The sequence below is a fragment of the Cryptotermes secundus genome, unplaced genomic scaffold (genome assembly GCF_002891405.2).
Source record: "Cryptotermes secundus unplaced genomic scaffold, Csec_1.0 scaffold1084, whole genome shotgun sequence".
In the NCBI taxonomy this organism is placed as follows: Eukaryota; Metazoa; Arthropoda; class Insecta; order Blattodea; family Kalotermitidae; genus Cryptotermes; species Cryptotermes secundus.
In genome coordinates, this window is record NW_019724603.1 from 706184 (window position 1) to 732326 (window position 26143).

The 26143-nt window shown below is 40.1% G+C and overlaps 1 protein-coding gene across 2 annotated transcripts in view; it reads left to right on the forward strand.

Annotated features, from left to right (window-relative positions):
- The first annotated feature begins 583 nt into the window (after nt 1–583).
- The window catches only part of LOC111862527 (peptidyl-prolyl cis-trans isomerase G), a 44630-nt gene continuing 19070 nt past the window's right edge, over nt 584–26143 (forward strand). The window contains exons 1-7 of one of the 2 annotated variants that reach the window (XM_023848009.2): nt 584–714; nt 1019–1335; nt 4368–4455; nt 7676–7705; nt 8972–9117; nt 13662–13803; nt 21676–21970. In XM_023848009.2, coding sequence (XP_023703777.1) covers nt 1041–1335; nt 4368–4455; nt 7676–7705; nt 8972–9117; nt 13662–13803; nt 21676–21970 — 996 coding nt within the window. In that variant the 5' untranslated portion in view covers nt 584–714; nt 1019–1040. Of the gene's footprint in view, nt 715–1018; nt 1336–4367; nt 4456–7592; nt 7706–8971; nt 9118–13661; nt 13804–21675; nt 21971–26143 lie in introns of those variants that run through there. The other variant, XM_033750701.1, reaches the window with a different exon arrangement.

Below are 26143 nucleotides of genomic sequence, written 5' to 3' on the forward strand. Positions count from 1 at the left end.
TTTTTAGCAACTTATACAAGGACGTGGCCATTTTACTGAAATTGGAAATAAATTTCCGATAATAACTGGCCATACCCAGAAAACTTTTCAACTGCTTAGTTGAAATGGGTTGTGGAAAATTTTCTATGACCTTAACTTTTTTTGGATCCGGTCGCAACCTTCTTCGGTGATTACATGACCTAGATAACTTACTTCGGTACGAAGAAACTCACACCTGTCTGGCTGGAGTTTCAAAATGTAATTCCTAATCCTTCTAAAAAGTCTCTCAATTTTTCATCGTGCTCACTTAGAGACTTAACATAAATCACGATGTCATCTAGAAATACAAAGCTTCGGGTGCCTGTTAAGCCACATAATACATTGTTAATCATTCTCTGGAAAGTCGAAGGAGCTTTTTTTAATCCAAAGGGTAGTCTTATGCTCACATATGCTCGGATAAATACAATATGTGTATTGTGATTGGTACAAGGGAGGAAGCAGTTTTGCATAAGAAAATAGATGGCAGTGGCAGTTTGCGCGGAAGGCGAATGCGCGTATAACATGTAACCATTTCTACTTTACTAGTTGAACCAACTCAGGTACGGGAGTTTCCGGTCACCCGTTTTGTGAGTCTGTTGCAGGCGTTTTAATTGCAGAGCTTCGCGAAAGATTTGCGGTCACGTTATCAATATATTAGTCACTGTGCAAAAAGACTGTATTTTGTAGCAGGCGAAGGTTAGTAAAGATCGTAAAGATGTTTACTGAAGTTGTATTATGAAACCCTGTGACGAAAATCTTTTGTGATCGACGGGTTGGAATTAAGTGCAACTTTCTTCATACGTAATATTTTATGAGTAGTTGACGCTGCTTTGTAGATTTCTTGTTAACACAAATTTGTTAGGCATTATAACGTTATAGCTTTACAGTTTTTTCTCGAAAATATACAGTCGTATAAGTAGTCATTGCAATTTTATTTTAAGAATAATTATCATGAGACGTTCAGGTTAACCGAAGTACAGGATTTACACTTTCTTTTCAGTTTCTACACGTCGGCCCGAACAATGACAGTAACAAAACCCCCGCACCGACCACGGTGTTTCTTTGACATAGAAGTGGGTGGTTTGCCCATGGGACGCGTTATATTTGAGTTATTCTCAGATTTGTGCCCAATAACGTGCGAGAATTTTCGTGCCCTGTGTACTGGTGAGAAGGGCATCGGGAAAACTACTGGTAAACCACTGCATTACAAGGGAATAATCTTTCATCGCGTAGTACGTGATTTCATGATACAAGGAGGTGATTTCTCTGTTGGGAATGGCACCGGTGGAGAGTCAATCTACGGAGGAACATTCACAGGTAATTTTCATACCCATAGTTTGTTATTGAAATTGTTCTGTTTCTGCCCTTATATAATGAATGTCCAGCTCTCGTTTAGTACTATATTAGCACGCAAGACGTGATTGCCTATATAATTTTATCAAACCCTCAAGAACACGTTTACAATTAATGACTTCCATACAGAACTAATTTTCCTTGATGCAGATTTCAATACCACGACTAATAGTTTTTTTTTTTTTTGCTTATTTTATGTTGAATGTATGCAGTATGATAACTGTTCTGAAAGGAACAATCCATGTGATAAGAATTTTATTGGTATTACAGGTCAACATTTGTCTTGTAATTTTCCTATCCAGAATGGTCTAAAACAAGGAGATGGTTTATTGCAACTGTTTTTCAACTTTGCTTTAGAATGTGCCATTAGAAAGGTCTAGGAAAACCAGGTGGGACTGAAATTAAATGGGACATATCAGCTGTTGGTCTATGCTGAAGATGTGAATCTACTGGGTGATATTATAATATCACCCAGTAGCATCAATTAAAGTCTATGTGTTTTTCTTTATGGTATCTATAATTATAGATACCATAAAGAAAAACACATAGACTTTAATTGATGCTACTGGGTGATATTATAATATCACCCAGTAGATTCACATCTTCAGCATAGACCAACAGCTGATATGTCCCATNCATGGTAAAATCTTGACACAAAGACAGGTAACAGATGTTTTGAAAATGTGGAACAGTTCAGATATTTGGGAATGACTAACAAATCAAAACATGATTCAGAAGGAAATTAAGAGGAGACTGAATTTGGGTAATTCTTGCTACCATTCAGTTCAGAACCTTTTGTCTTCTCGTCTGCTGTCTAAAAACATAAAAATCATAATATACAAAACTATAATTTTGCCTGTAGTTCTGTATGGGTGTGAAACTTGGTCTCTGACATTAAGGGAGAAACACAGTTGAGGGTGTTGAGAATATTTTGACCAAAGAGGGCTGAAGTGATGGGAGGTTGGAGAAAACTACATAATGAGGAACTTCATAACTTGCACTCTTCTCCAACTATAATTAGAATGACCAAGTCAAGGAGGAAGAAATGGGCATCGCATGTAGCATGAATAGGGGAGAAGAGGAATGCATATAGGTTATTGGTGGGAAAGCCAGAAAGAAGGAGACCACTAAGAAGACCATGGTGTAGGTGTATGGAAATATTAAGATGAATCATAGAGAGATGGATTAATGTGGCTCAGGATAGGGACCAGTGGAAGGCTCTTGTGAACACAGTGATGAACCTTCGGGTTCCATAAAATGCCGAAGAGTTCTTGAGTGGCTGCACAATTAGTGGCTTCTCAAGAAGGGCTCAGCTCTATGATTGAGTTTCATGAAGAGTATAAATACTAGTGCAGTAATGAACTTGTGCACGTATGAAAATAGTAATAAGCCACAATTTGAGTGTGACTTCTTCCTGGCCTTGTTAATGTTTGTGAACACTTCCAAATCAGAATTTGAATTATTTCATTGACTTAATGCAGGGTCAGGTTAGAGTCAGGCTTTTTCTTCTTAATATTACTGGGGCTTACGTTATAGCGGCTGGAAGAGTATTATTTTTACTTTCTTGTTTACATAATAATATATGAGAAAATATTGTGATGGGGATATGAAGCAGTCTTGAGATTTTGATGGATTTACACATTTTCAGGACCCCAGCATTTGAAAAAGTGTTTTTTTGTCAGTCTCATTTGTCTGCAAGTATGGGTGTGCAACTTGCCAGTACCTGAATGTTTGGATAGTTTTTATTCATCATCATCATCGTCAGTAATCTGTCGAGACGACAGGTCCACAGTCTCTTCCAAAACAATTCCTCCATTTAATGCGATCTAGAGCTTTCTCCTTCAAATGACAGTATCCTCTTCTGTCCCCTCATATTTGGTATTAAAGACTTTAGCCATCATATGTATATCATTACCTTGAGACTGACCATTTCTTTGCCAAAAACAGGTCCTTCGTATGAATCCCAAAATCCAAAATGACAGTTTTCTTGAAGACAGCTGTGTTGATTTTGATTAAATTCAATAATTCATGTAGACAATGTCCCTAAATAAAATTGAAAGGGGGACTGTTTCTGCTCATGTAAACAGGTCTGAAAGTGAAGGTGACAATTTATCTCCACTGCCGAGGATAATCTGTGGACCTTTACCTCCACTCCCCCACATGTATTCATGGCATGGTGCTTAACCATAAGGAGAACTCTTCTGGTAACTGTTTCACTGACAACCTGTTCTAATAAATGTAATTCCTGAGATTTGGACTCTAAAATGATTGACAGTGCATGAGATGTTGTAGTTGAATGAATGAATGTGTAAGGGGTGGGCCTTCTTGGCCCATGCACTGCGACCTATAGTGCTTTATTGTGATTTTGATTATGCGCAGGATTTTGTACGTGGGGCCATCAGAATATTCACTTGGTTCCATAAAGTATTGACCCAAGTGACGTAATCTTAAATAAGCCAAGGCCTCACATTCGCACAAGATGTGTTTGTCTGTTTCATTTTCTTCTTGACACCTCTCACAAGTGGGACTATTACTTAGTCCCAGTTTGAAGAGGTGTCCTTTAAGGTGACAGTGTCCTGTAAGTAGTCCCACCACCCATCATAGCTGGTTCTTGTTTATCTTCAACATTTCCTTCACTCTTTTAGCAGAAGGTACTCGTATGAGTCCCTTTGCTTGCCTGAGTCCAGTCAAGGATCCCCAGTATTTCTTGTGAGATGGTGTAGTTAGGTAGTATACTGTTGAGAGGTTGGTTGGTTGCTTCATGGGTTCTTTAATGCTTACAGGACCAGCTGTGAATATCAAATTTTCCAGCTTGCTATACTTAAAGGTTAGAATTGCACTGTTCCTATTAATTTTTATTCCTGTCTGTTCAGTTTGAAAGGTGATACTAAATGGCAAAAGAGGGCCTGAGAAACGGTTTGACTAAAGGAGTGCTGATTCATTTGAATTTCTGTCGTATTTTTACATGTGTACTATATTTATATCTTTTTTTCCAGATGAGAATTTTGAACTGAAGCATGACAAACCATTCCTGCTGTCAATGGCAAATCGAGGCAAAGACACGAATGGATCTCAGTTTTTTGTGTAAGTTTGTCGAGGTGTTACTAGTGGCTTAAGATTATTTAGACTGTATGGAGTAGAATTCACATCACATATAATGACGTTGCAGTGATAAATTCAGTCAACTTCTTGTGTCTGCTGAATTTTGACCCCAGGCCTTTGTCAATTTATGTTGATCTCTGTTCAGGTATTTAGGAACACATGCACAAGTAACACAGGATTCAACAAAGAACTGCATTAGTGTTTTAACTGTATTTCTGTTTGGTAATACTAGCTTTTTGTACAATGTCCAATGTCTGATGGGCCCACTGGACCATTGGTACTGGCTCTTTCTAATGGGTACATTTGAGTAGGTTACACTGCACCTGAGTGCTGGAATAGATCCAGCTTCTGAAACATGTTCTGTCCTGGAATAGTGGACAAGAAACAAAATCTAAAAAGCTAGTAATGCTAAATATATAGAGCATCATTGCCAGGGCCCTTGAGAATTTGTGTAATGTCTGTACCAAACATTTTCCTCAATGTCTATAACAATTGAATATAATTACGTGACTTATTGGTTGTCCCAACTATGGTAGTGGTACTGAATTGAACTTGGAGCTAGTTCTCAACTGTGTCATGGCTCAAGTTACTTGAATGTCATCACCAAAGTTGCTGGTTTCAGGCTTTCACAGTAGATGTCAGCATTAAATTATCTCCTTGGTATTTACGCCCTGTGGATGTGAAGCGTGTTTCTGAGATATATGCCGTCTCCATCTTCATGGTTTATGTTGTGAAAAGAAGTGGAAGCTGACCACCGTACACACTTTGACCCTGAAGGTGGAGGCACTGTGCACCTTCTAAACGTCAGCAGCGCTGTCCTCATCTGCACAGGAGCTGAATTAACACCATAGGGATTGTCATTGTATTGAGCAGGTAGATTTACAGCCTCATGCTCCACTTCTGTTCTGATTCAATAGAGACCACTGGAAATGCTGTGTGGATATACAAAGGATGTAATTCATTTAAGTATTTCCCATTCTGTTCATTATGTGATGACTAATTCTGAAATGGCTCCACACATTTCATGGACCCATGAAGCTTAGTATACTGACTAGACCATGAGTTGGACAGCTGGGATTTCATTGCCAGCAGGAGCAGAGATTTTACATTGGGCCCAACCCAGTTGGTACTGGGAGCTGACCCCTTGTCTCCATTTAGTGCTCAAGTTAAGGATTTGTTGAGCTATACCTCCACTCCCCTATATGAATGTATGGTGCAGTATGTATTCAAGCACTGAGGCAACGTTAGCTCATACTCGACACGTTTTGCAAGGACTTCAAAAAGAAAGGTAAATGCTCTTGCCAAGTCGCACAACAAGCTGCTGTATAACAGCTTTGAGGCAGTGCATCAGAAGGTGCATTGATTATTGTCATATTGTTTCCTTTTTACATTTTTTAAATCTGTTCACCTATATACAGTGCTTGAGGTGGAATGAAAATAGAACCCCTTTTAACAAAAAAGGTATTGTACATTGCATTTACTGCCAAAGAAGTAATGGGATGCTTTTAAGCCATTTAGAAAAGAAGCAGGATGCCATCCCGCCCCACCTCAAGCCCTGCCTATATAGGGATTGTATATTTTCAACTCTATTGGTGACATTGCAGTCATAATTATTCCACAAGCTGTTGTGGTAGTGCTTTCAGTATCCTCATGTGGATAGCATCTGTACTTTGTATTATCCTAAAATCTGAGATTTTCTTATTGAGAAAATATAATGCCAGAAGGTCGCCGGTTCAAGTCCCGATGAGGTCAGTGGATTTTTATCAGTTGACCTAATCCTTCCCGCCGCACTATGGCCCTGAGGTCAACTCAGCCTCTAACAGAAATGAATACCAGGAATTAAATAATTTTCCTGGGGAGTAAAGCCCGGCCGGCGCGTAAGGCTGACAACCTTACCTCCATCTTTGAGCCAGTTGTCTAGATAATGTGGGACTCTCAATGTCTCACAACCCTGTGGGCCTTCATGGCCTGTTACAGGGATGAGCTCTCATCCATCTTCACTATACTCAGAAGATGGAGGTGTTTCATTGCTCCACTTTACCAGATTACATAGCACAACATTCCAGAATAATTGATTTTGTGGCCAATTTCTTTAGTCAGTATCGTGAAACCTCCGTTTAATATTTCCTTGTGAAACAGAGGATTTGAACACCAAACTGAGGAAAATCTTAAAATGTTGGAAGTGTGACTCAATTGTTGATTTGGGATCATTGAAATTAAACTTTAAATGAAGGAAAACCTTAAATTAGGGCACATTAAACGAAGGTTCCACTGTATAGTGTTTCACAATCTTTAATAATGCAGTTGGCATCTAATATAATGCATACATGTATGCTTTTATGAAACAGATTGAAGCAAAGTAGTGTGTTTTAAGACTTTGCACATGGATGCAGTACCAGTTCCTTTGTGTGTAAGGTGACATAGTATTGTTTGTGTGTAAATGTATACATCAATGGACGTACTTCATTATGAAATTGGAGAGGTAAAAAACTGCCAGTTTCCTTAATCATTTTATTAACTATAGTGTAATCAAAATTTTATTCTCATTTGTGTATATTTCTACTTACTGTGCCCCATAATATAAATTAATTTGCATAATGTGTGTGCATGTGTGGTAAAACCACACTAAACCAGAGTAATCGGAGGGAGAGGTCATCTGGATTAATGAAGCAAAAGGTAGCCATAAAAGACAAAAAAAAACTTAAAACATAAATAAATGGAAAATTTAATGATATAACTAGTACTGATGAAAAAGGTAAAAAATATAAGTAAAAACTGTAAAAAGACAGTACATTTCTTCATCAATAGAAGAGTCGGAAATTGTACTTGTTTTGAACTTAATAATGCAAGTTTGAAGGAACTGTTAAGTTTTGTCTAAACATACAAGTGACTCATATGCCTTCTTAAATGCCTTGTCTTTTTAAAACATGTACTCAACTGTGATCAGCATTTTACATATTTCAGTCAGGTTATCCAACATCCGGATTAACTGTAACCAGATTAACAAGGGTTTACTGTAATAGCATGAAGCCCTGCCTGGCCAGGGTTATCCGAACTTTGGATTGTCACCATACCCAATGCAGTGGATGCCGACTTAACAGTGTTTTGTTTTTGCATAGTTGTGGTTCAGCTTGAGGTATGGTGCCACTTGCCAGCCAGGTCACGCCGGCACGCTCGCTCTAATCATGTTTTGTTCTTGTAGTACAACACAGCCAGCGCCCCACCTGGACGGGTAAGTGAAGTCATATAGTTTTTTATGTATAAAGTAACATTCGTTGACTGGTTCCACTGCTCTTCACTTCATGGCAGCTGATGCACCCCTTGCTATGAGACCCATACAAATTTTTCCAGTGAATCAGCATGCCTGACTGCCATTAACCTTCAGAATGAAGGGAAGTTCTTACCTTTACGTATTTATTTGTCCCTGCAAGTGAAACCACGCTTCACTAGAAAAGAACGTCAGTATCGGATCGATTTCACCTTCAGTGACAGACTAGAAACCAACTGAAAAAATGAACCCTGCTGCAGGCTGCAGGGCAGTTTTATAGGATCTAAACATCTGCAGTTGTGTTGCAGTTCTTGCACTAGACCTTGGCACTCCAGTTTCTTGAGGTAAACATTTCAATGATTTTCTGTGTATGTTCAAGTCTGGCCCCTGTGTCATCTAACTTCTCCTCAGTAAGAACAAGGCATCTATGTTATTGTTTCTTGTCTATTAAGAGTTCAATTATTCTAAGTTTATTCACCAAATTCTGAATTGTTTGTCTGCTGGGAACTCTTTTCATCACAAAGTTTACGTCAAAATTTTCACTGACACTTTCTAGCAGATTCATATTTCACATAGGTGCCATATAGAAATACACGTTGCTGTAAAGTATACCACACCATGACATACTGCACTGCTCACCAACTAACTGAGAACAAATGGCTAATGGAGCTGATAACTACTGCCTTTTGCTGACAAATCATAAACAAATCCCCAGTCATGAACTTCACTGCTCGCCGTGAAACATAATGACATCAAGTGGCCCAGAGATTAATTACTTCCCTTCATTCTAAATGTTTTTGGCCATCAGACATGCTGATTCATCGGCAGGATTTATACGTGCCTTGCAACAAGCATTGCATTAGTCAGCAAAGTTAAAAAACTGTGTACTTTGGCATGCTTCAGTCTTATAAGGCCATGATCATGTAGATAATTTTACACAATTGTTGCACTCTATGGATTTTCTAGCTCATTGTTCAGTAATTTGGTTAATGAACACAACAAAAGTTGCACCTTTAAGGCTGCACATGCAAATTATATCATCAATCAGTGCAACGGCATACTGAAATATAATGTTACATAACTGAGGTTGATATTTTAATATGTTGCCTTGACTGTTAATTGAACTGTCTTATCAAGTATAGAAACCTTGTTGCACTTCACATTCATATTTTTATGATGAAGTTCATTTAAGAAAGCATATTAAATTAGTCTTTGCACTTCTTGTTGCAGAGTGCACGTGGTATTCGGGCATGTGCTGTCAGGGCAGGAGGTGGTGTTACACATCGAGGGCCTGCCTGTCGATCGGATGTGTCGGCCATTGCAGGATGCCAAGGTGATCAACTGTGGAGAACTGGTGCTGAAAATGAAGGTCAAAGGTAACCAGATGTTCATTAGAATGGTGTGACTGATGTATATTTTATACATCGGGAGGATATGTGAGTGTAGTTGTGCCTCACTGAAGGTCCTGTCCAGCTGCATGCAAAACAGATCAGCTGAAATGGAACATTCAGCAGAGAGTCCCAGCACGGTGAGGTAAGATGAAGCAATAAATTCATCATCACAGAGACTTATTGAATAAAGTGATGAATAGACATACAGATGTCACATACATTTTTTATATATATATATATAATGTAAGGTCCTTACGCCATATATATAAAGTGTAATGACCTTGCGTGGGTCCACATATTTAACCCTTATACACTCAGCGTGCCAATCCATCGGCGCATCAGATAGTGGCCAGGACACTCAGATGGCAGATCTATTGGCTCCATCTAAATCATGCTCCTTTAGTTACATAAATGGCTCAGAGGTGGCAGCACAAGACAGTACCTAATTCTCCAAGGTCTGTTGCACAATTTTGCACCCAGGTAGCATCTCTTTGCATACAATTTTTTTTTTAACTGAATATGTTGAGCTCACATGTTTAGTTAGTCCAGTGCTTTCTTGGTCTGCAGTTTTAGTTGTTTTACTGTGAATATATCATAGTTTGGTGGTTGTAGTTTGCTTTTATAATAAAGTTATATATTATTTATCATATTTTTGTTATAGTTTTCAGAGTTTATAGTATATATAGTTAGTTATTTTATACAAGGGTCATACTGAAAGTCATGAGCAACATTTTTTTGTAAAGTAACATGCTTTATTATTGACAAACCAAATACACCACCTCAATCTACAGAACTTTCTTTATTTTTACACATAATCACCACTTCTTTGTACACATTTCTCCCAGCATTCTGGGAGTATGAAAATTCCCCCTTCTGTAAAATTCCATTCCAGCCATCCGAAGACACGCGCTGCTTTCTGAGTTGTTTCCCATGTCTTAAAATGTTCACACAGCTGATTCTTCACAAATTCAAAAAGATGGTAGTCGGAGGGTGCCAGATCAGGGCTATAGGAGGGGTGTGGAAGAACTTCCCACCCTATCTTTGCAATTGCTTCCAATGTGACGCGAGCAGCGTGGGGGTGAGCGTTGTCATGCAGGATGATGATGTTTCGTCCCAGAAGTTTATCACGCAATGCACGACGGAGCTTGTGCAGCATCTGGACACAACGAGCAGCATTGATGGTTTGCCCAGGTTCCAGGAATTCGGCCAGAATAAACCCCTCTGCATCCCAGAAGACTGTGCCCATCACCTTCGCTGCTGGTGGCACTGTCTTTGCCTTCTTTTTTGATGGTGAATGCAAATGGTGACATTCCATACTCTGCCGTTCCGTTTCGTTTCAGGCTCAAAATGGTGAAACCAGCTTTTGTCACCTGTCACAATACAGAGCAAAAAATCATCGCCTTTGTGTCGATATCTCTGCAGCAGTTCTGAGGTGATGGCTTTTTGCTGACCTTTGTGGTCTTTGGTTAATAACTGCAGGACCCAACGAGCATAAACTTTCCTATAGCCCAAGCTTTCAATCATCTCCTGTACTGCCAACATCTCTTTTGTCTGCTCCCAGTTGCATGCAAAAAAAAGTTGCTCATGACTTTCAGTACGACCTATGTATTTTTAAGTAGACAGTGACTGGTCTGAGCTCTAAGTTAGCTCTGGCATGTTAGAAAATTTTACAAGTGACAAGGATAATGACATTTTGATATAAGAAGTTGGCAGTTCAGATCGTTGTGGTTACAACCATAAATACATGGCAACTGGTGTAGAAGTAACTGGATCAGAGTGATCAAAATATAGGATTTGAGATTGCATCGTGTAGTTATATTGACACTGTGGAACAAATCAAATAAGGGAAATCTTGGCTGTCGTAAATAGAGGAGAACTAGAAGAGGCAGACTCCAGCTACGCTAAGATGGAACCATTGTGGGTCTGCCTGCTAGAGGAAAGAGAAGCCAAGTACAGAAAGCTGTTTGCCAAGTGAGACGCCGACCTGGCAGAGGCAGACATGAAAGCCTTTAATGAAATGATGGAGAGAACGGAGACTGAAAGAAAAGTCTGCAATCAGATGAAGATGGTCAAGTGGAAAGCTGACCTCAAAGAAGTGGCAGCAAGGCTGCCAGCTATTCACGACAAGTCAGACACCAACCAGATGAGACTGCAGCCTGAAATGGAACATCAAGAGAAGATTGATGGTAGAAAAGAGAGGACGGCATGCCAGGAAGTGACAGAGGCATAATCCAGGAGAAAAGGTGGCTGTGGTTGAGTGGAAGGAGATTCCTAACGAAGTGGCTACAGTTCGCTCCCTTGGGCCTTGGCCGTCATCAAGGTTGAGTGATGGAAACTAGTTTATCCCAGTGGACAGCTCAGTTTGCATGAAGACACAAACAGTAGTTTCCAAAATGTTGCAACATTAGCATAAAGCCTCATAATGTGAAGGGGTATAATGACTTATAGTCCATTGAAAGTCAACTGACATTTCGGAAGAACATATTGCCTCCATCTTCAGGGTTGAATGAGCCGATCATGATGCCAGCCAAGTTGCCTGCCACCTGCTTTCACAGTGCTACCATTATTCAACCCTGAAGATGGTGGCAGTATGTTCCTCCAAGACGTTTGTTGACTTTCAGTGGACTACACAGCGTGATACTATAGAAGATAGTACTCTTTGTAGCCACTGCTGTGAGGACCTCAAATCCTGCAATAAATAATGTCTCATGAATTAAAACTATTATGCATCTTTGTCAAGAACATTAAAACTCGCCTAGCCAGTATGTAGTGAAATATTGCTCAGGAGAATTACAGTTGGAGACACTGAGATTTGGGGATTTCACTGAAGTGACTGTAAAGATTACTGTCTTTTGGGTGTTACGTTGTTCATTCTGGTAAGTATCAGTGTGAGATGGGGCAGTAAGTTTGTCCAGAATGTTGTTACTTGCCAGTCAGACTCTGTGACATCACCAACTAGGTTGTCTCCAGCAGTATTTCTTCTGACTTGTATTTGAAATGTGACTCGTTTGAATTCCTGTGGGACACCAGCTGTCGTGACTGAGATTTTCTTGTTTCTCAGCCACTCTGGGAAAATGTCATGTTAGGGCCTCAAATTAGGCAACAGCCATGTCCTTCCACTTTCTTTTTTACATCATTTTATAAATTCTCGTACCATTCCATGCTGTATAATCTGAGAGACTGACAGCATAATTAAGTAAACAGCGAATCTCTCTATACTACAAAACTATAATGGTGCTGTGTACATGTTTGTCCATGTGTGCTGGCTGCAGTTTTTCAATTGGGTGGATCTGCCGGCAGAGTCTCAGTGTCTACAGCTTTTGTCGTTTCATGATGGATATTCAGAAGAGCTTCTTGAAACCTGCATTTTGTATTTTTTCGATACAGTAAACCCTTTCTAATTCAAAGTAATTGGGACCTGGATTAAACGATAATCCAGATTAGTGAAGCAAAAGATATCCCTAACACACAAAGAAGTTCAGAACACAAATACATGGAAAATTTAATGATATAAGTAGAGCTGATGAAAATAAATGAAAAGATGTCACTGTAGAGCCTTCATTTAAAAAATTAAAAACAATACATTTATTCATCAATAGAAAACTCTGAAGTTGTCCTGGGTTTTTGGACTTTTTTCCATTGTCTGGTATTCTAGGAAATAGAAAATATATGACATTTCAGAAACTGGATCTGTTTTCATCCTCAATTTGGAGGGGAGAGACACCTACTCAGTATGGTCCCTTAGAAAATGCTAATCTCAGTCACTGGACCTAGCTGAATTTTTAGGTGTTCTAATTTCCTATAGGAAGGATATATACTGGGTCAATGCTTATTGTACAAGTAGATTCTAAACGGTTGTGATGATGGAGTATAACACTCAGGATTACTGTTTGTTTGTTTGTTTGTTTGTTTTTTTTTTTCCCATCATCCGGTATTCAAAAAAATAGAAAACATGATGTGGAAACTGGATCTGTTTCCATCGTCAAGTTTTTTTTTGGGGGGGGGAAGACACCTACTCAGTTGAGTTATCGCTTTCTAAGGGACAAAACTGAGTAGGTATCTTCCCGTCCCCCACACTTGAGGATGGAAACACATCCAGTTTCTGAAACTTCTTGTTTTTTGTTTTCTGGAATACCAGACGATGGAAAAAGTCCAAAAACCCAGTAATTCTGTGTGTTATACTCCATCATCAGAACCCTTTAGAATCTCCTTGTAATAATGCAGGCTTGAAGAAACTGTCATTTTTTTTCTGAACATACAAGTGAATCATCTGCCTTCCTAAATGCCATGTGTCTCTTAAGGCATGTGGTCTGCTGTGAACAGCATGTTTTGTATTTGGATCTGGATTAACTGCAACTGGATTAACAATGGTTTACTGTGTTAGATTTCATAATTTGGTTTTGAGTGCATAAAGCAGAGGCCCTGGTAAAATAAATACATGACATCACACGCCAGGAGACGGTGATGTTCATGTTTGATTTCAATTTCAATTTTATGCTTATGGTGATGAGACTGGATTTTTGTTTTAGACAAGAAAGTGAAGAAGAAACCAGTTAGCAGTAGCAGCTCCTCTGCAGATTCAGACACTGACTCTGCTTCTGATTCAAAGAAGAGGAAGAAGAAGAAAGAAAAAAAGAAAAGGAAGAAGCAAAAGAAAGAGAAATCAAGCAGGTAAGATGATAATGAAGGGGGCAGTATGTCTGTTAGGCAGGGAAAGTTGTTTGTTGTGCAGATATCATCTGACCTAAACTGTAGTTGCATTCCCAGGAATCTTTTATTTGCAGTGAAAAATACATAATTTGTCTTCAACAAATTCATGTCCATGATACATTGACATTACTTCTGATAAGTGTCCATCTGCACTTGAATGAATGAATGAATGAATGTACAAGGGGTGGGCCCTCTTGGCACTTGCACAGCGACCACAGTGATCAGTTGTGCTTCCCTTTTTGATTATCCCCTCAGCAATCCTGCGCTTCGAATGAAGCTCAGGATTTTGTACATGGGGACGTCAAATTAGTCGCTTGGTTCCGTAAAATATTGACCCAAGTGACATAATCTTAAATAAGCTAAGGCCTCACATTCACACAGGATATGTGTGGCTGTTTCATTTTCTTCTTGGCACCTCTCACAAGTTGGACCGTTACTTAGTCCAGTGTTCTGCAACCATTTTCTACTCACGGCACACCATGAAGTATCCATGATTCAACACGGCACACCAAAATGTTATTCCCCTCAAAAACGCAAGATATCAGACAATTAATATAAATACGTAATGTGATCAACTTATTACTATAATATTATTATATTGTTATTTTATTATCATTAAACAGAAATTGACTTGTGCATTTTTTAACAATTAATGAACTTTTAATTCACTGTAGAGTGTAGAAAATACATTTCTATTACTATTAAAGTAAATACAGTAATTCTACTCATACCTTCAGTATGATACTTGTGCCTGTGTAGCTGCACACAGGCAACTGATCCGTGGTGGAATCGCTGACAACGTAAGTCTCATTTGTTCATCGATGGATTTGATGTCTTAATTTCAGTTAATGTCGAGTAGCCCAGTTCACACAAATATGTAGTTGAAAATGGCAATAACACATTAATTGCCATCTCGGAGATAGCCGGGTATCCACTGCTTATTGCCGACCAAAACATATCCAAAGGCACTTCGAGAAGTTTTAGTTTCAATGTTCTGTCTGCTTTTAAATCTGTGAGTTCCTCTTGCATATTAATCGGAAGATGTTCTGAATTCACAACAAATGGATCATGAACCCAGTCGAAATCTTGTACACTCTCTCCAAAATACTTATTGAATTTCTGCTGCAGCATTTCTAAATGTTCTTTAATTGTGTCCATCACCACTTTATTGCCGTCAGCAAGTGGCCATACAGTCGGGGACATCTCAAATGACCCATCTGTAATTCTCTAACTAGCAACCAAAATTTGCGAACTACTTCAGAGCACAGCTGTGATAGAACTGAAACAACTGTAAAACGCGGGATCTCTACTCTTCAAGCGGAAGAAGTGACACTATACCGACTTATTTTTTAAATATTTATAATTTAAATGAAGTTCAACAATCGGTGGGTGCATCGTTACAGGAAGAAAGTCATAAAGTTGAAGAAGCACTAACTTCTAACAAACAGGGGCAAATACCAAAACAGCGATATAAAAGACAGGAAAACCCATGCTAATCCCTGCAGTTTTAGGGGAAAGCACATACACAGCGGCAAGCATATCAAAGAAGTTAGTAGATGTGAGAAAAATAAAAATAAATCAATAATGAAAACTATGGTATGACAACAACTGTAAGTAAATAATTTACGTTTAATTTCTTAGAATACAACATTACTGTACATAGAAAATCACAGCATGTAATAAAGAATAAACAAGCATCATCTAATTTAATCAGTGCAGTGACTGAGAATAAAATACAAACATACGAAACACGGTAACTGGGATAAAATAAAACGAATAAAATTTGATAATTAATTTCTTACAATAGGTAAAAGTTCTCATCGCACCTTTCACCTTGTGATGGCACACTGGTTGCAGAACACTGACTTAGTCCCAATTTGAAGAGGTTTTCCTATAAGTAGCCCTACCACCCATTGTACCACCCATTGTAGCTGGTTCCTGTTTAACTTCAACAGTTCCTTTGCTCTTTTAGTAGAAGGTCCTCATATGAGTCCCTTTGCTTGCCTGAGTCCAGACAAAGATCCCCAGTATTTCTTGTGATTCATATTTGTTCAATCCCTGATTGCCTTTCTGGCACCTCCTATAGAGATGCCACAGGCTGGTTCAGGTCCTGTGAATGGATGTTCAGCTCCAATCCTGGCCAATTGATCTGCTGTTTTGTTTCCAGCAATACCCTCATGCCCCGGCATCCATATCAGTTGTACCCTGTTATGTTTGGCCAGTTCCATGAGGGTTTGGTGGCAATCCCAGACCAATTTTGAGTTGATCTGGTGTTTGTCAAGCGCTTTAAGTGCAGCTTGGCTATCGGATAGAATGTAGATGTTCCTATTTCTGTAGTTCCTATCCAAATTCTCCATAATACATGCCTTAATGGCATATACTTCTGCCTGGAATACTGTCGTGTACTGCCCAAGGCTGAAACTAAGTTTCCTCCTCGTGCCATAGCAGAACACACCAGCTCCAGTGCCCTTATCTTTCTTGGAACCATCTGTATACCAGATCAGTCCCCGTTTTCTATTGGGCTGAAACCCGTCTTCCCATTCACTCCTGTCAGGAAATCTGACTGTGAAAGGTTTTTCATATACCTGTCTCAGTATCATTTTGTCAGACCCCATTGTAAATATGGGTTTTTTTTCATGTCCTGACTTATGTATGTATTTATTAGTTTATTTATTAATGCTAGTGGGGTGGGACTAAGTCCCTTATACTGCAGCCACTTCTGGCCTATTGTAGCAGCTCCAGATGATAGGTGAGGGTGATTGTGGAGCCGTTGGTGGAGTGAAGATTGGCAGGGGAACCCGAAGTACTCGGAGAAAACCTGCCCCAGCGCCACTTTGTCCACCACAAATCCCACTTGACCATACCCGGGATCAAACCCAGGCCGCCACAATGGGAAGCCAGCAACTAGAATGATGTATGTATGTCTGAAACTATCGGATCTAGGTTTCCATTGATCACTGCACTGGAGACGGTAGATTCCCGCCCTGGCCTCTGCCTCCAACTGTATATGAAGTGGGGGGAGTCCAAGGAGTATCTCCAGTGCAGCTGTTGGAGATGTTCGAATTGCGCCATCATAGGACTGTGTACAGAGCTGTTTGAAGACGCTCTGATACTGTCCAAAGTAATTTTCAGTTTATGAGGATTGCTATGTCATCAGCATATCCTACTGTATAATACCCATCATTAAGTCCCCACAGGAGATCGTTGACGACCAGGCTCCACAGTAGAGCCAGGAGCATGCCCCCCTGCAGACATCCCCTAGACGCGGATGCCCCCATGGTCTCCTGATAATGTGGCAGCTATGGTTCTGCTTTCCAGCATAGCACTGATCCACCTACATAGTGCAGGCTCTGTCCATCTGCACTTACTAAAACTGCTTCTTTTTAAGTCCACTACTCTTAATTATGATGTGTGATCTAAGTGACACTGGCAGAGCTGAAACACATCTCTCTGTGAGCTTATAAAAGAATTATTTTGGTAAGCAGAGATGGACGATTTCAAAAAGTTACACTGGTATATAATTCAGCTAATTTTCATTTCATGCATCCTGTTTTATTGTTATGTACTATTCTTTATTAGAGTCGTCTACAACACAATAATACAATGGTCTAGGCTAAAATTGCGAAGTAGTGTGCAAATATGGTAATCATCTGTCTGCCTGATGATGGCTTTAATAGCCAAAACACGTAGCTATGCTAATTCTAACCTGGACCACTGTATTGTGTTGCGATGGACTCTAATAAAGAATTGTATAATTCAGCTAATTTCAATACGTTTGATTTTATTCACTGATGGGAGCTGGGATAGTGTAGTTGGTGTAGCAACTGGCTACGGGCTGGATGACTGAGGGGTTGGAGTTTGAGTCATGGTAGGGTCAAGAATTTCCTCTTATCCACATTGTCCAGACAAGCTCTGGGGCTCACCCACCTTCCTGTCCAGTGGGTACTGGCAGTAAAGTGGCCAGGATATGAAGCTGACCACTCATTTCCAACTAGTGCTGAGGTCAAGAAAGTATGGATCTATACATCCGCTCCTCCATACTCCTTCATGGCATAGTGCTTAATTAGTTAAGCACAAGGACAACAACTTTATCCATTGATGACTTGTATTTTTTCACAGAACTAATCAGATTCACATGAAATTGCATTAGTGTGAAGTCTGTGTGAATGAAAGTGAAGTAAGTCAGATGATATTGGTACTGTGAGCCTTCTAAGTTGTGACATGAGTAAATGGATGAGGTCTGACAGCAGTCTGGTAGAGGTTACAGATGTTTTGGAGGAACATACTGTCTCCATCCTCAGGGTCAAAGAGGAAGCCAAGCAGTCAGTCAGCAAGAAGTGGCCCTGGTTGCTTCCTCCTGTCTCAGAATGTCTGGGTTTTTGGACTTTGTCCATCATCCGGTATTCTAAAAACTAGAGAACGCAATGTTTCGGATACTGGATCTGTCTCCTTCCTCAGATAAGAAGGGAGGCACTCTGTTGGTTCCTTCCTTCATGTTTTTCCATAAACATTTTGTGTGCATTACTCCTATGCTTCCTGTATGTATTATCTTCCTTTGTTTGATCATATTGTAACGTGTTTGGACGGCCTGTGACACCAGTCATAGCATGTTTGGGCGACTGAGACACAGTTTGGATTGGTAATTGGTTTCTATTAGCCACTTACAGGTTGTAAATACAATTACTAATAACACTGTTACTGATTTACACAACTAACACTCTCTACACACTAATCTTCTCAGTCGATCTGATGTAGTTTTCACGTATTTATAACACGGGAGCTATACAAGTCTCACTGAATTACACACTCCCAATCTCTCTTGTAGTCACACAATAAGTCTTCACTGGCTGACTTCTCAGCTATCACTTTCTATCACATAGTACACATAAAATCTTCCAGTCGCACTTTACTTCCTCACAGGCCAACCTCCTGTATTCTTCTGTAGTCCATTCGCATGCTTCTCTCATAACTAACTCCGCGAACTCACTCTGAGAACTGCCTTCTTAGGAATTTCAGTTTCTCCTATAAACTCAAGACTAGCAGAAAATGCACATCACTTCACTTTTGCGTGATGTCACAGCCTAGCGTGGAAGGGGTGTTTACCAAGCGTTGCATATCAACGTGTGTGTGAGATGTCACTTGCGGAAACTCAGAGGTCAGGTGACCCCTACTCACTGTTGCACAATCCAAGCGTTCACAGACATGTCACCCAGCAATGCGCCAATACAATCCACAGCTCTCCCGTTCCGTGTGCCCCGAGGCCTCTGTGACTCGACAGTTCCTATATAGAGCAGATATGCCACAATATGTACCATCTTCCTTGGTTTGATCACACTACTGATTTCAGACAAAAAGAAATTATGAAGGCCATTGTTACGCAGTTTTCCTTTTAATTCCAAGTCTGAGGCTGTATGTAAAGTTTTACAATTAATGGTTGTTAGCCCTTGATGGAATGCCTAATTTTACAGACCACCACCTGTTAAACTGTCTGTGACATATTCATTGTATTTGCAACCTCTCTGCATGTCTGGATATTGGATAAGGGTGAAACTTCTCAGTATTGTCTGCAGTCAGTTTTTCCCTTCTTTTTCTGTGAAGACACATTACCCTTCTGCATGCCATATACCAGTTCTGGATACTTGCTTTAAAACTATCACCACTGGAGAGATCGGACATTGTTAATCAGTTAGTGTAGCATTTCTGTTTGTAAATGGCATCAGGTGTGATGTGAAATGTTTGCAGGAAAGAGTGACCTGTCACATGGAATATTTTGTTGTTGTTTGAAGGCTGTGTGAAGGATCTTTCAGTTCAGCTGCATTTATCACTAAGCAGGTAGTTCTTTCTGGGTTCAGCAGTCCAAAGACTTAAGAGATTCTTTTCTGCAGCTGTGGTAATTCTTCCTCATTACAAAGAGAATGAGTAAATTTGTATATCTTGGAATGTAATGGTTTTACCTACTTGGATCAGGTGTGTTGAAATTTGATTGTAGTGTGGCAGTTGATGCTCACAAATTTTCTGTAGCAATCTCAGTGTAATTAAACTGCTTAGCCACATGCACTTTAGTCTTATCAACATCATTAGGATTGGTTTATTTGCTGTTAGGTCCCTTCTGGTATTTAGGAAATTTCATCTGCTTGTATCTTAATCCCCTGTTTATTGTGTCTATATGCACATCTACTTATCCGTAATTTAAAATGTTGATAGAGTATATCTGATTCTATCGACTCTGGCCATAGGTACAGCTCCGCATGTATATCGTGTTTTAAATTTTTCACCCGACTCCCACAGATGGTTTATGTTGTGTCTGGTTCATGTATTCTGCATTGTGTTGGTTCTCGTATCTGGAGGTAAGGACTAGTTCTGTCTGTTGGGCCCATGTGAGTGGGTTTTTTACCTGAAGATCGATTCAGAGTCTGGTCTCTGGAATTAAATTTAAATATTTGACAGATATTTTTACACGTATTCACAATACAGTAAACACTTGCCAAGGCAGTTACAGTTCATCTGGATCGAAATGTGGATGATGAAAAATTCTGTTTGCAGTTGAGTACCAAATAGACACAGGACATTTAAGAGCAACAGGGACTAGAGCAAGACGACTTTCAGACTGTGTTGAGGGCAGCTGGAGAGATTGAAACCATGCAAGAAAATATCAAATATTGGCTTGAGCTGTGTGAATGAAACCCTGGATTTCAGCTTCTAGCAGAAGAAAAAATTGCTGTAGCAATATTTTTTTATATATTTCTGTCATCTCTACCTATGTTATTAAATTTTCATTATATTTGTTTTTTAAGTTTCTTCCATCTTTTAGGGCTGTCTTTTGCTTCGTTAATCCGGATCTCCTGTCCCCCTCACTCCAGATTAACGAGGGTTTACCGTCTTGTCGAAGTCTTGATGCATTACCATTCTTGTGGATTGAACTCTTCTTTGAAATGTGTTCTGTACTGTAAAATCAATTTTTCTTATGTCACAGAAGAATTCATAGATAACAGCAAATCATTGTCCTAGTATGAATGAGTTTTAAAAATTAAAAAGCTGTTTATACATGAGCTGGGATAGCGCAGTTCATACCGCAATGAGCTATAGGCTCCACAAGCAAGGGGTCAGAGTTTGAATCCTGATGGAAAGAATTTTCACTTCTCCACATTGTCCAGACCGACTGTGGGGCCCCACTCAGCCTCCTATACAATGGGTACTGGAGGCTCTTTCTCCGGGGGTACAGCGACCCGGCCGTGAAGCTGACCACTCACCTCCAACTAGTGCTGAGGTCAAGAAAACATGGGTCTATACAGCCATTCCCCCATATGTCTTCATGGAGTAATTCTTAAGTAGTTAAACACATGGACAGCTTCACCTTTTAACTTTTTATATACTGACATCCAAAGGCTGCTGTTATTAATTTTGGGGCTAGGGTTGTTTCCTTGAAACCCATTTGTGGTTCTTCTAGTGGTGCAGGATTGTGCAAATGGCTGTGAATGATGTACCAGCAGTGAACCATGAGGTGTGCTGCAGCAGTAACAGCATGTTAGTGGCAACAGAAACAATGAGTGCCTCTGCTTACATAGGGACTGTTTTAATGGCCTGTGCACCATTACCAAAACCGTCCCTGAACAGGTTTGATTTTGACAACCCTTGTATTTCCTCATTTTGAAACAGATGATGTAGTCTCTTCCCTGATACTGGAAGCTCTGAATTTAACATGTGACATAGGAAAGCAAAATACAAAAATGCGTTTAATGCAAAGCAGATGTAGTTTAATAGGGTGTAAAGATGCCAATTGAAAACAAGCTCGAGAGACTCTTCTGAACAGAATTTACGGTACTGTTTTTGCAGCAAGAAGAGCGTCGGCAGTGGTGCTGATGGGGCAGGACAAGTTGAATCAGAAGCAGAGGAAGGAGAGGTTCCTGATGATGGTGAACTGCACCCACTGGTAACAATAACAAATATAAAGCCAGAGGAGATTCCAGATGTACCCCCTAACCGCTTCTTGTATAGAGGTGATCGTCAGGCATCAACAAATAACCGTCCTAAAACAGATAGGAATCCTAGGGAACGTGAACATCGACGTCGCAGTCGAATAAGAGGAATCACCAAGAGTGGCCGAGTCATAAAAGGCCGTGGAGTGTTCGTGAGTATGACTCATTTTGGAATTATATTAATAGGTTCAGTCATGTTTCACAGCATTACTGTATTGGTCTTTCTTCCTGTCTATAGTTTTGGATTCTGGTGGTATTATAGAAATTGAGATACTTTCAGTGTCTATAAAAATGTAATTTTCATTTTGGTTTTTGTGAATTTCCTCTTTCCTACTATGTGGGCATAACACATGATGATATAACATTTGTAATGGACTGCCTGACCAACCTAATGGAGCTGTTCCCTTATTGAGAAGCTGCCTATTGTGCAGTGACTCAAGAATATCTCAACATTTTTTGGAACCCGAAGGTTGAGTACCGTGTTCACAAGGGCCTTCCACTTGTCTCTATCCCAAGCCAGATCAGTCCATTCCATACCACCCTATCCTGTCTTAAAATAACCAACCCTCCTATGTCTAGGTCTTCTAGTGGTCTCTTTCCATCTGGCTTTCCCACAAAATCCTATATGCATTCCTTTTCAGCCCTTATTTGTGCTACATGCCCTGCCCATCTCGTCGTCCATCACTTGATCACTCTTATTATGCTTGGGGAAGAGTACAAGTTATGAAGGTGATCATTACGTGTTATTACATTTGTAATGTACTTTTGTTAGTATGAATGGTAGCCACCCCTACACAGGCAGTGCAGAAATACTGTGGTGGAGTTTCTAGTTGTGAAAATTGCCAAAATTTTTATATTACATGAGTATACCTTAAAATCTTAATCTGAGTGTTATTCCATTTTAGAGTTTTAGCTGCTATATGTCTCGATACTGGCAGGAAGGCAACCTGTGCCATGGAATGAAGAAGTACTGCTGGTTGCATTTCATATTTGCGATTAAACAATATCTTGTGTGGGTTGTTCTGTTTGAGCTGTAGTATCATGTGGTTCAATTTTTATTACGGAACTGAATTTCTAAGGACACCGTATGTTTAAAATGTTAATCCTGTCATGTTCTGTTTGTAACTACAGTGAAACTCCGATGTAACAAATCTCTGGGGAATGTCTTAGCTTATACTAAATTACTAAATTGAGGTATTCACCAGATGTGTGGTGGGTTTGTGCAAAATGACGTCAAGAAACTACTTATCTCATAAGAATTACTGCAATATAATTTTTTTACTTATGGAGTTCAAGAAACTATTTCTACACAAATAAAGTGACATAATAATGCAGAATTAATTCCCAAACCAATTAATGACATTGGGGCACACAGTAGCATAGTTGGTTGAGGTGCTATGTTTCAAGCTGGAAGGTCGCAGGTTCAATTACTGATGAAGTCATTGGATTTTTCAATTGATCTGGTCCTTCAAACTGCACTATGGCCCTGGGGTCATTTCAGCCTCTAGCAGAAATGCGTGCCACGAATCTTCCTGTGTTTAAAGGGTGGCCAGTGAACAAGGCTGATAGCCTTACTGGCTCTGTTTGCTGATTGTCTGGAAAATGTGGGAGCCTCAACATCTCACAGTCCTATGGGCCTCCATGGCCTGTTACAGAGATAGGTTTACCAATGTTACTAATGACATGAAGTACATATAAGTACGTAATCAATAATATGAAATCATTTTTTTTTTAAATATTGAATGATGGAAGAAGTAGACCTCAATGGAAAATCAAAGAAACTGTGATGTCACAGCCTGGCTGCGTGTGTTCATTATCTGACACCACTTGCCTAAAATTGTGGTTGTCAGATAACAGTTTCCAGTAGGGAGGTAACATGAGTATCAGTTGTTGTTTCAGCCACAACTGCGGCAATATGAGGTTTGCACTCACAAAGGTAGAAAATGTCTTACTGTAAATGCTGGTTATTTGTTAATTTGAAATTCACAAAATAGGAGAAAATATTAAATTGTTCTTATTGAGTTTCAGCTAGTATCAGAAAAAAAAACTTAAAAATTCAGGATTATAGTAAATGTGGAACACTAAATTGTGATTTCGTTTTAATGTAAAAGTTATATATCCACTTAATTAAGCGGCCTCCGTAGTCTAGGGGTAATGTTCCCATCTCATGACTCAAGGTACGTGGGTTCAAACCCGACGGAGGTCATGGAATTTTTAACACTTCTCGGACCGGTGATTTAAATATTTAAATCACCCTGGGGACCGGCATTTTTAAACCTACTACCCTAACTTGTGCACTGTTCACTTTAAAAATTAATATAAAATCTAATTAATTTTATGAACTGAAATTTTTGGAGAACACTTACCAGAGCTCCTAGAAGTGCTTGCGTGTGTGATATCTCTGGAAACATTCCCCTTTGTTAAGAGGCATTACGCAGAAGTTGCACATGTAGGCAGTTCTACTCTTCTTCTTGTGCTCTGCGCACACATGGCACTGCCTAGAAGGATACTTCCCCGTCGATTGTTCGCTCATCACAGTTTTCATGAGGGTATGTTTCCGCATGTCACCCGAGAGTCGCCCAGGGGGGTCCATATGAGGCCTCCTTGGGGTGGGAGTAGATGGTCCCAGTCGTACTACGTCTGTGTCTGACGCAGGTTCTGCCACCACCGTGAGGTCTGTAGCCCAGGCTTTTGCCACATTCATGAGAAATGCCTTGTATTTCAAAGTTGAATTTTCGTTTAGCTCTTTGAAAACCAAATATGAATTGAAAAGGGCACAATTTATAAGCCACAAGGCAACTTTCGTCATCCATTTTACTGTTTTCCTAGGAAGGGAATAATAGGCCAAGTATTGGTCGGCTCTGTCAACTCCCTTCATGAACATATTGTACTGAGAAATACAAAGAGGCTTCTTCTTCACTTGCCCGTGTCATCTTTGAACATTGACCATGCTCGAATTGTGAATAGTGGAAATCATATTCACAATGCAAGTATCCCTCCAGGATTGAAGAAGAATGTCCCCCTTCCTCCTGAATGTCCGATGGCATTTGTCTCACCCCTGGATAACCAGTAAAGTTTCCCAAAGTGGGTGTTTTGTCCACTTTACCCCATGTCGCTGTCCCCGCAATGCTAGCACTCGCACTTTCATCGGAACTCTCACTGTCACTTTCACTTTCTCTTCTGGTCACAAAAATTTGGGGGCCCCTGTCACTGCCACTGATACTGCCCTTGCTATCAGAAGACGAAGCAGTTGGCAAGCCAGATAACTCATCGGAGATCAAATCACAGATTTCTTCTTCTCCGAGAGCTCGCGCGGCCTTCAACTGCTTTCGTCTCTGAGCCATGTTGACACTGAGAATATCTTGCCTCACACATAGAAGCTTCGACTTGAACAAAGGGACTCTGCTTTAGAGTGAGAGGGGAATAGAGAGTGGTCACGTTGCTGACTCGGAAAACAAACATTCCGAAGGTCAGCTACACAGTACTTTTACAGACACGTGGCCACCAAAGCGAGGAATAGTGTGTTGCAACATAACGTGTCCTAAAAGCCTAAATCTAGGCGACCGGTCTGCCACGTTTGAAACCCAAATGCCTAGGCCTAGGCATCCGGTCCGCGAAGTGTTAAGGGCGGAAAAATTCAGGGAACAAGTCCTCCCGGAGGGACTTTAAGCTGTGGGTTCTGTGTCATAGACTTACAGCACGTAAAAGATCCTCATGTCTCTAGGAGACCTCTGAGCAAAATTAGGCAAAATGTTTCGCACCCAAGTAGTTTCCAATGCCTCTAGTAGATGGGGACGTTATCGGGTACCAATGCCAGTAGAGGGCCGACCTCGCTGGCAGAAAGGGGAGAATTATCGGGTACCACTGCCAGTAGAGGGCCAACCTCGCTGGCAGAAAAGGGGAGATAGCAGGCACCAGTATCGGTAGGGTATGGAGACAGTAGAAATTAAAGGGGGACGTACAATAGACTATTAGTCATGGTGCATGGGGAAACCCACCCCCTCAGTACTGAATAACTGAATATATATTTCCACTTGGTTTACTTGAAATAATGTTGATAGTCATGCTGAGTGCTACTGTGTGGTGTCACAGCAGGAAGCAGTTGGTTGATAGGTGTATTGTGAGTTAACCACTATCCTACGGGCATTTAAATTCCGGTAAAGGCAGCCATACGGAATATATTTAAATACCCGCGATTAGAAATCCGTAAAAACTGTAGTGACTTATTAATTTGCTCCTATTTCTGCAATTTCTGTGATAAACGAACGAAATAAACGCTGTTTTTTTCTCTAAAGAATATAGAATCAGATATTGTAATTTACAGA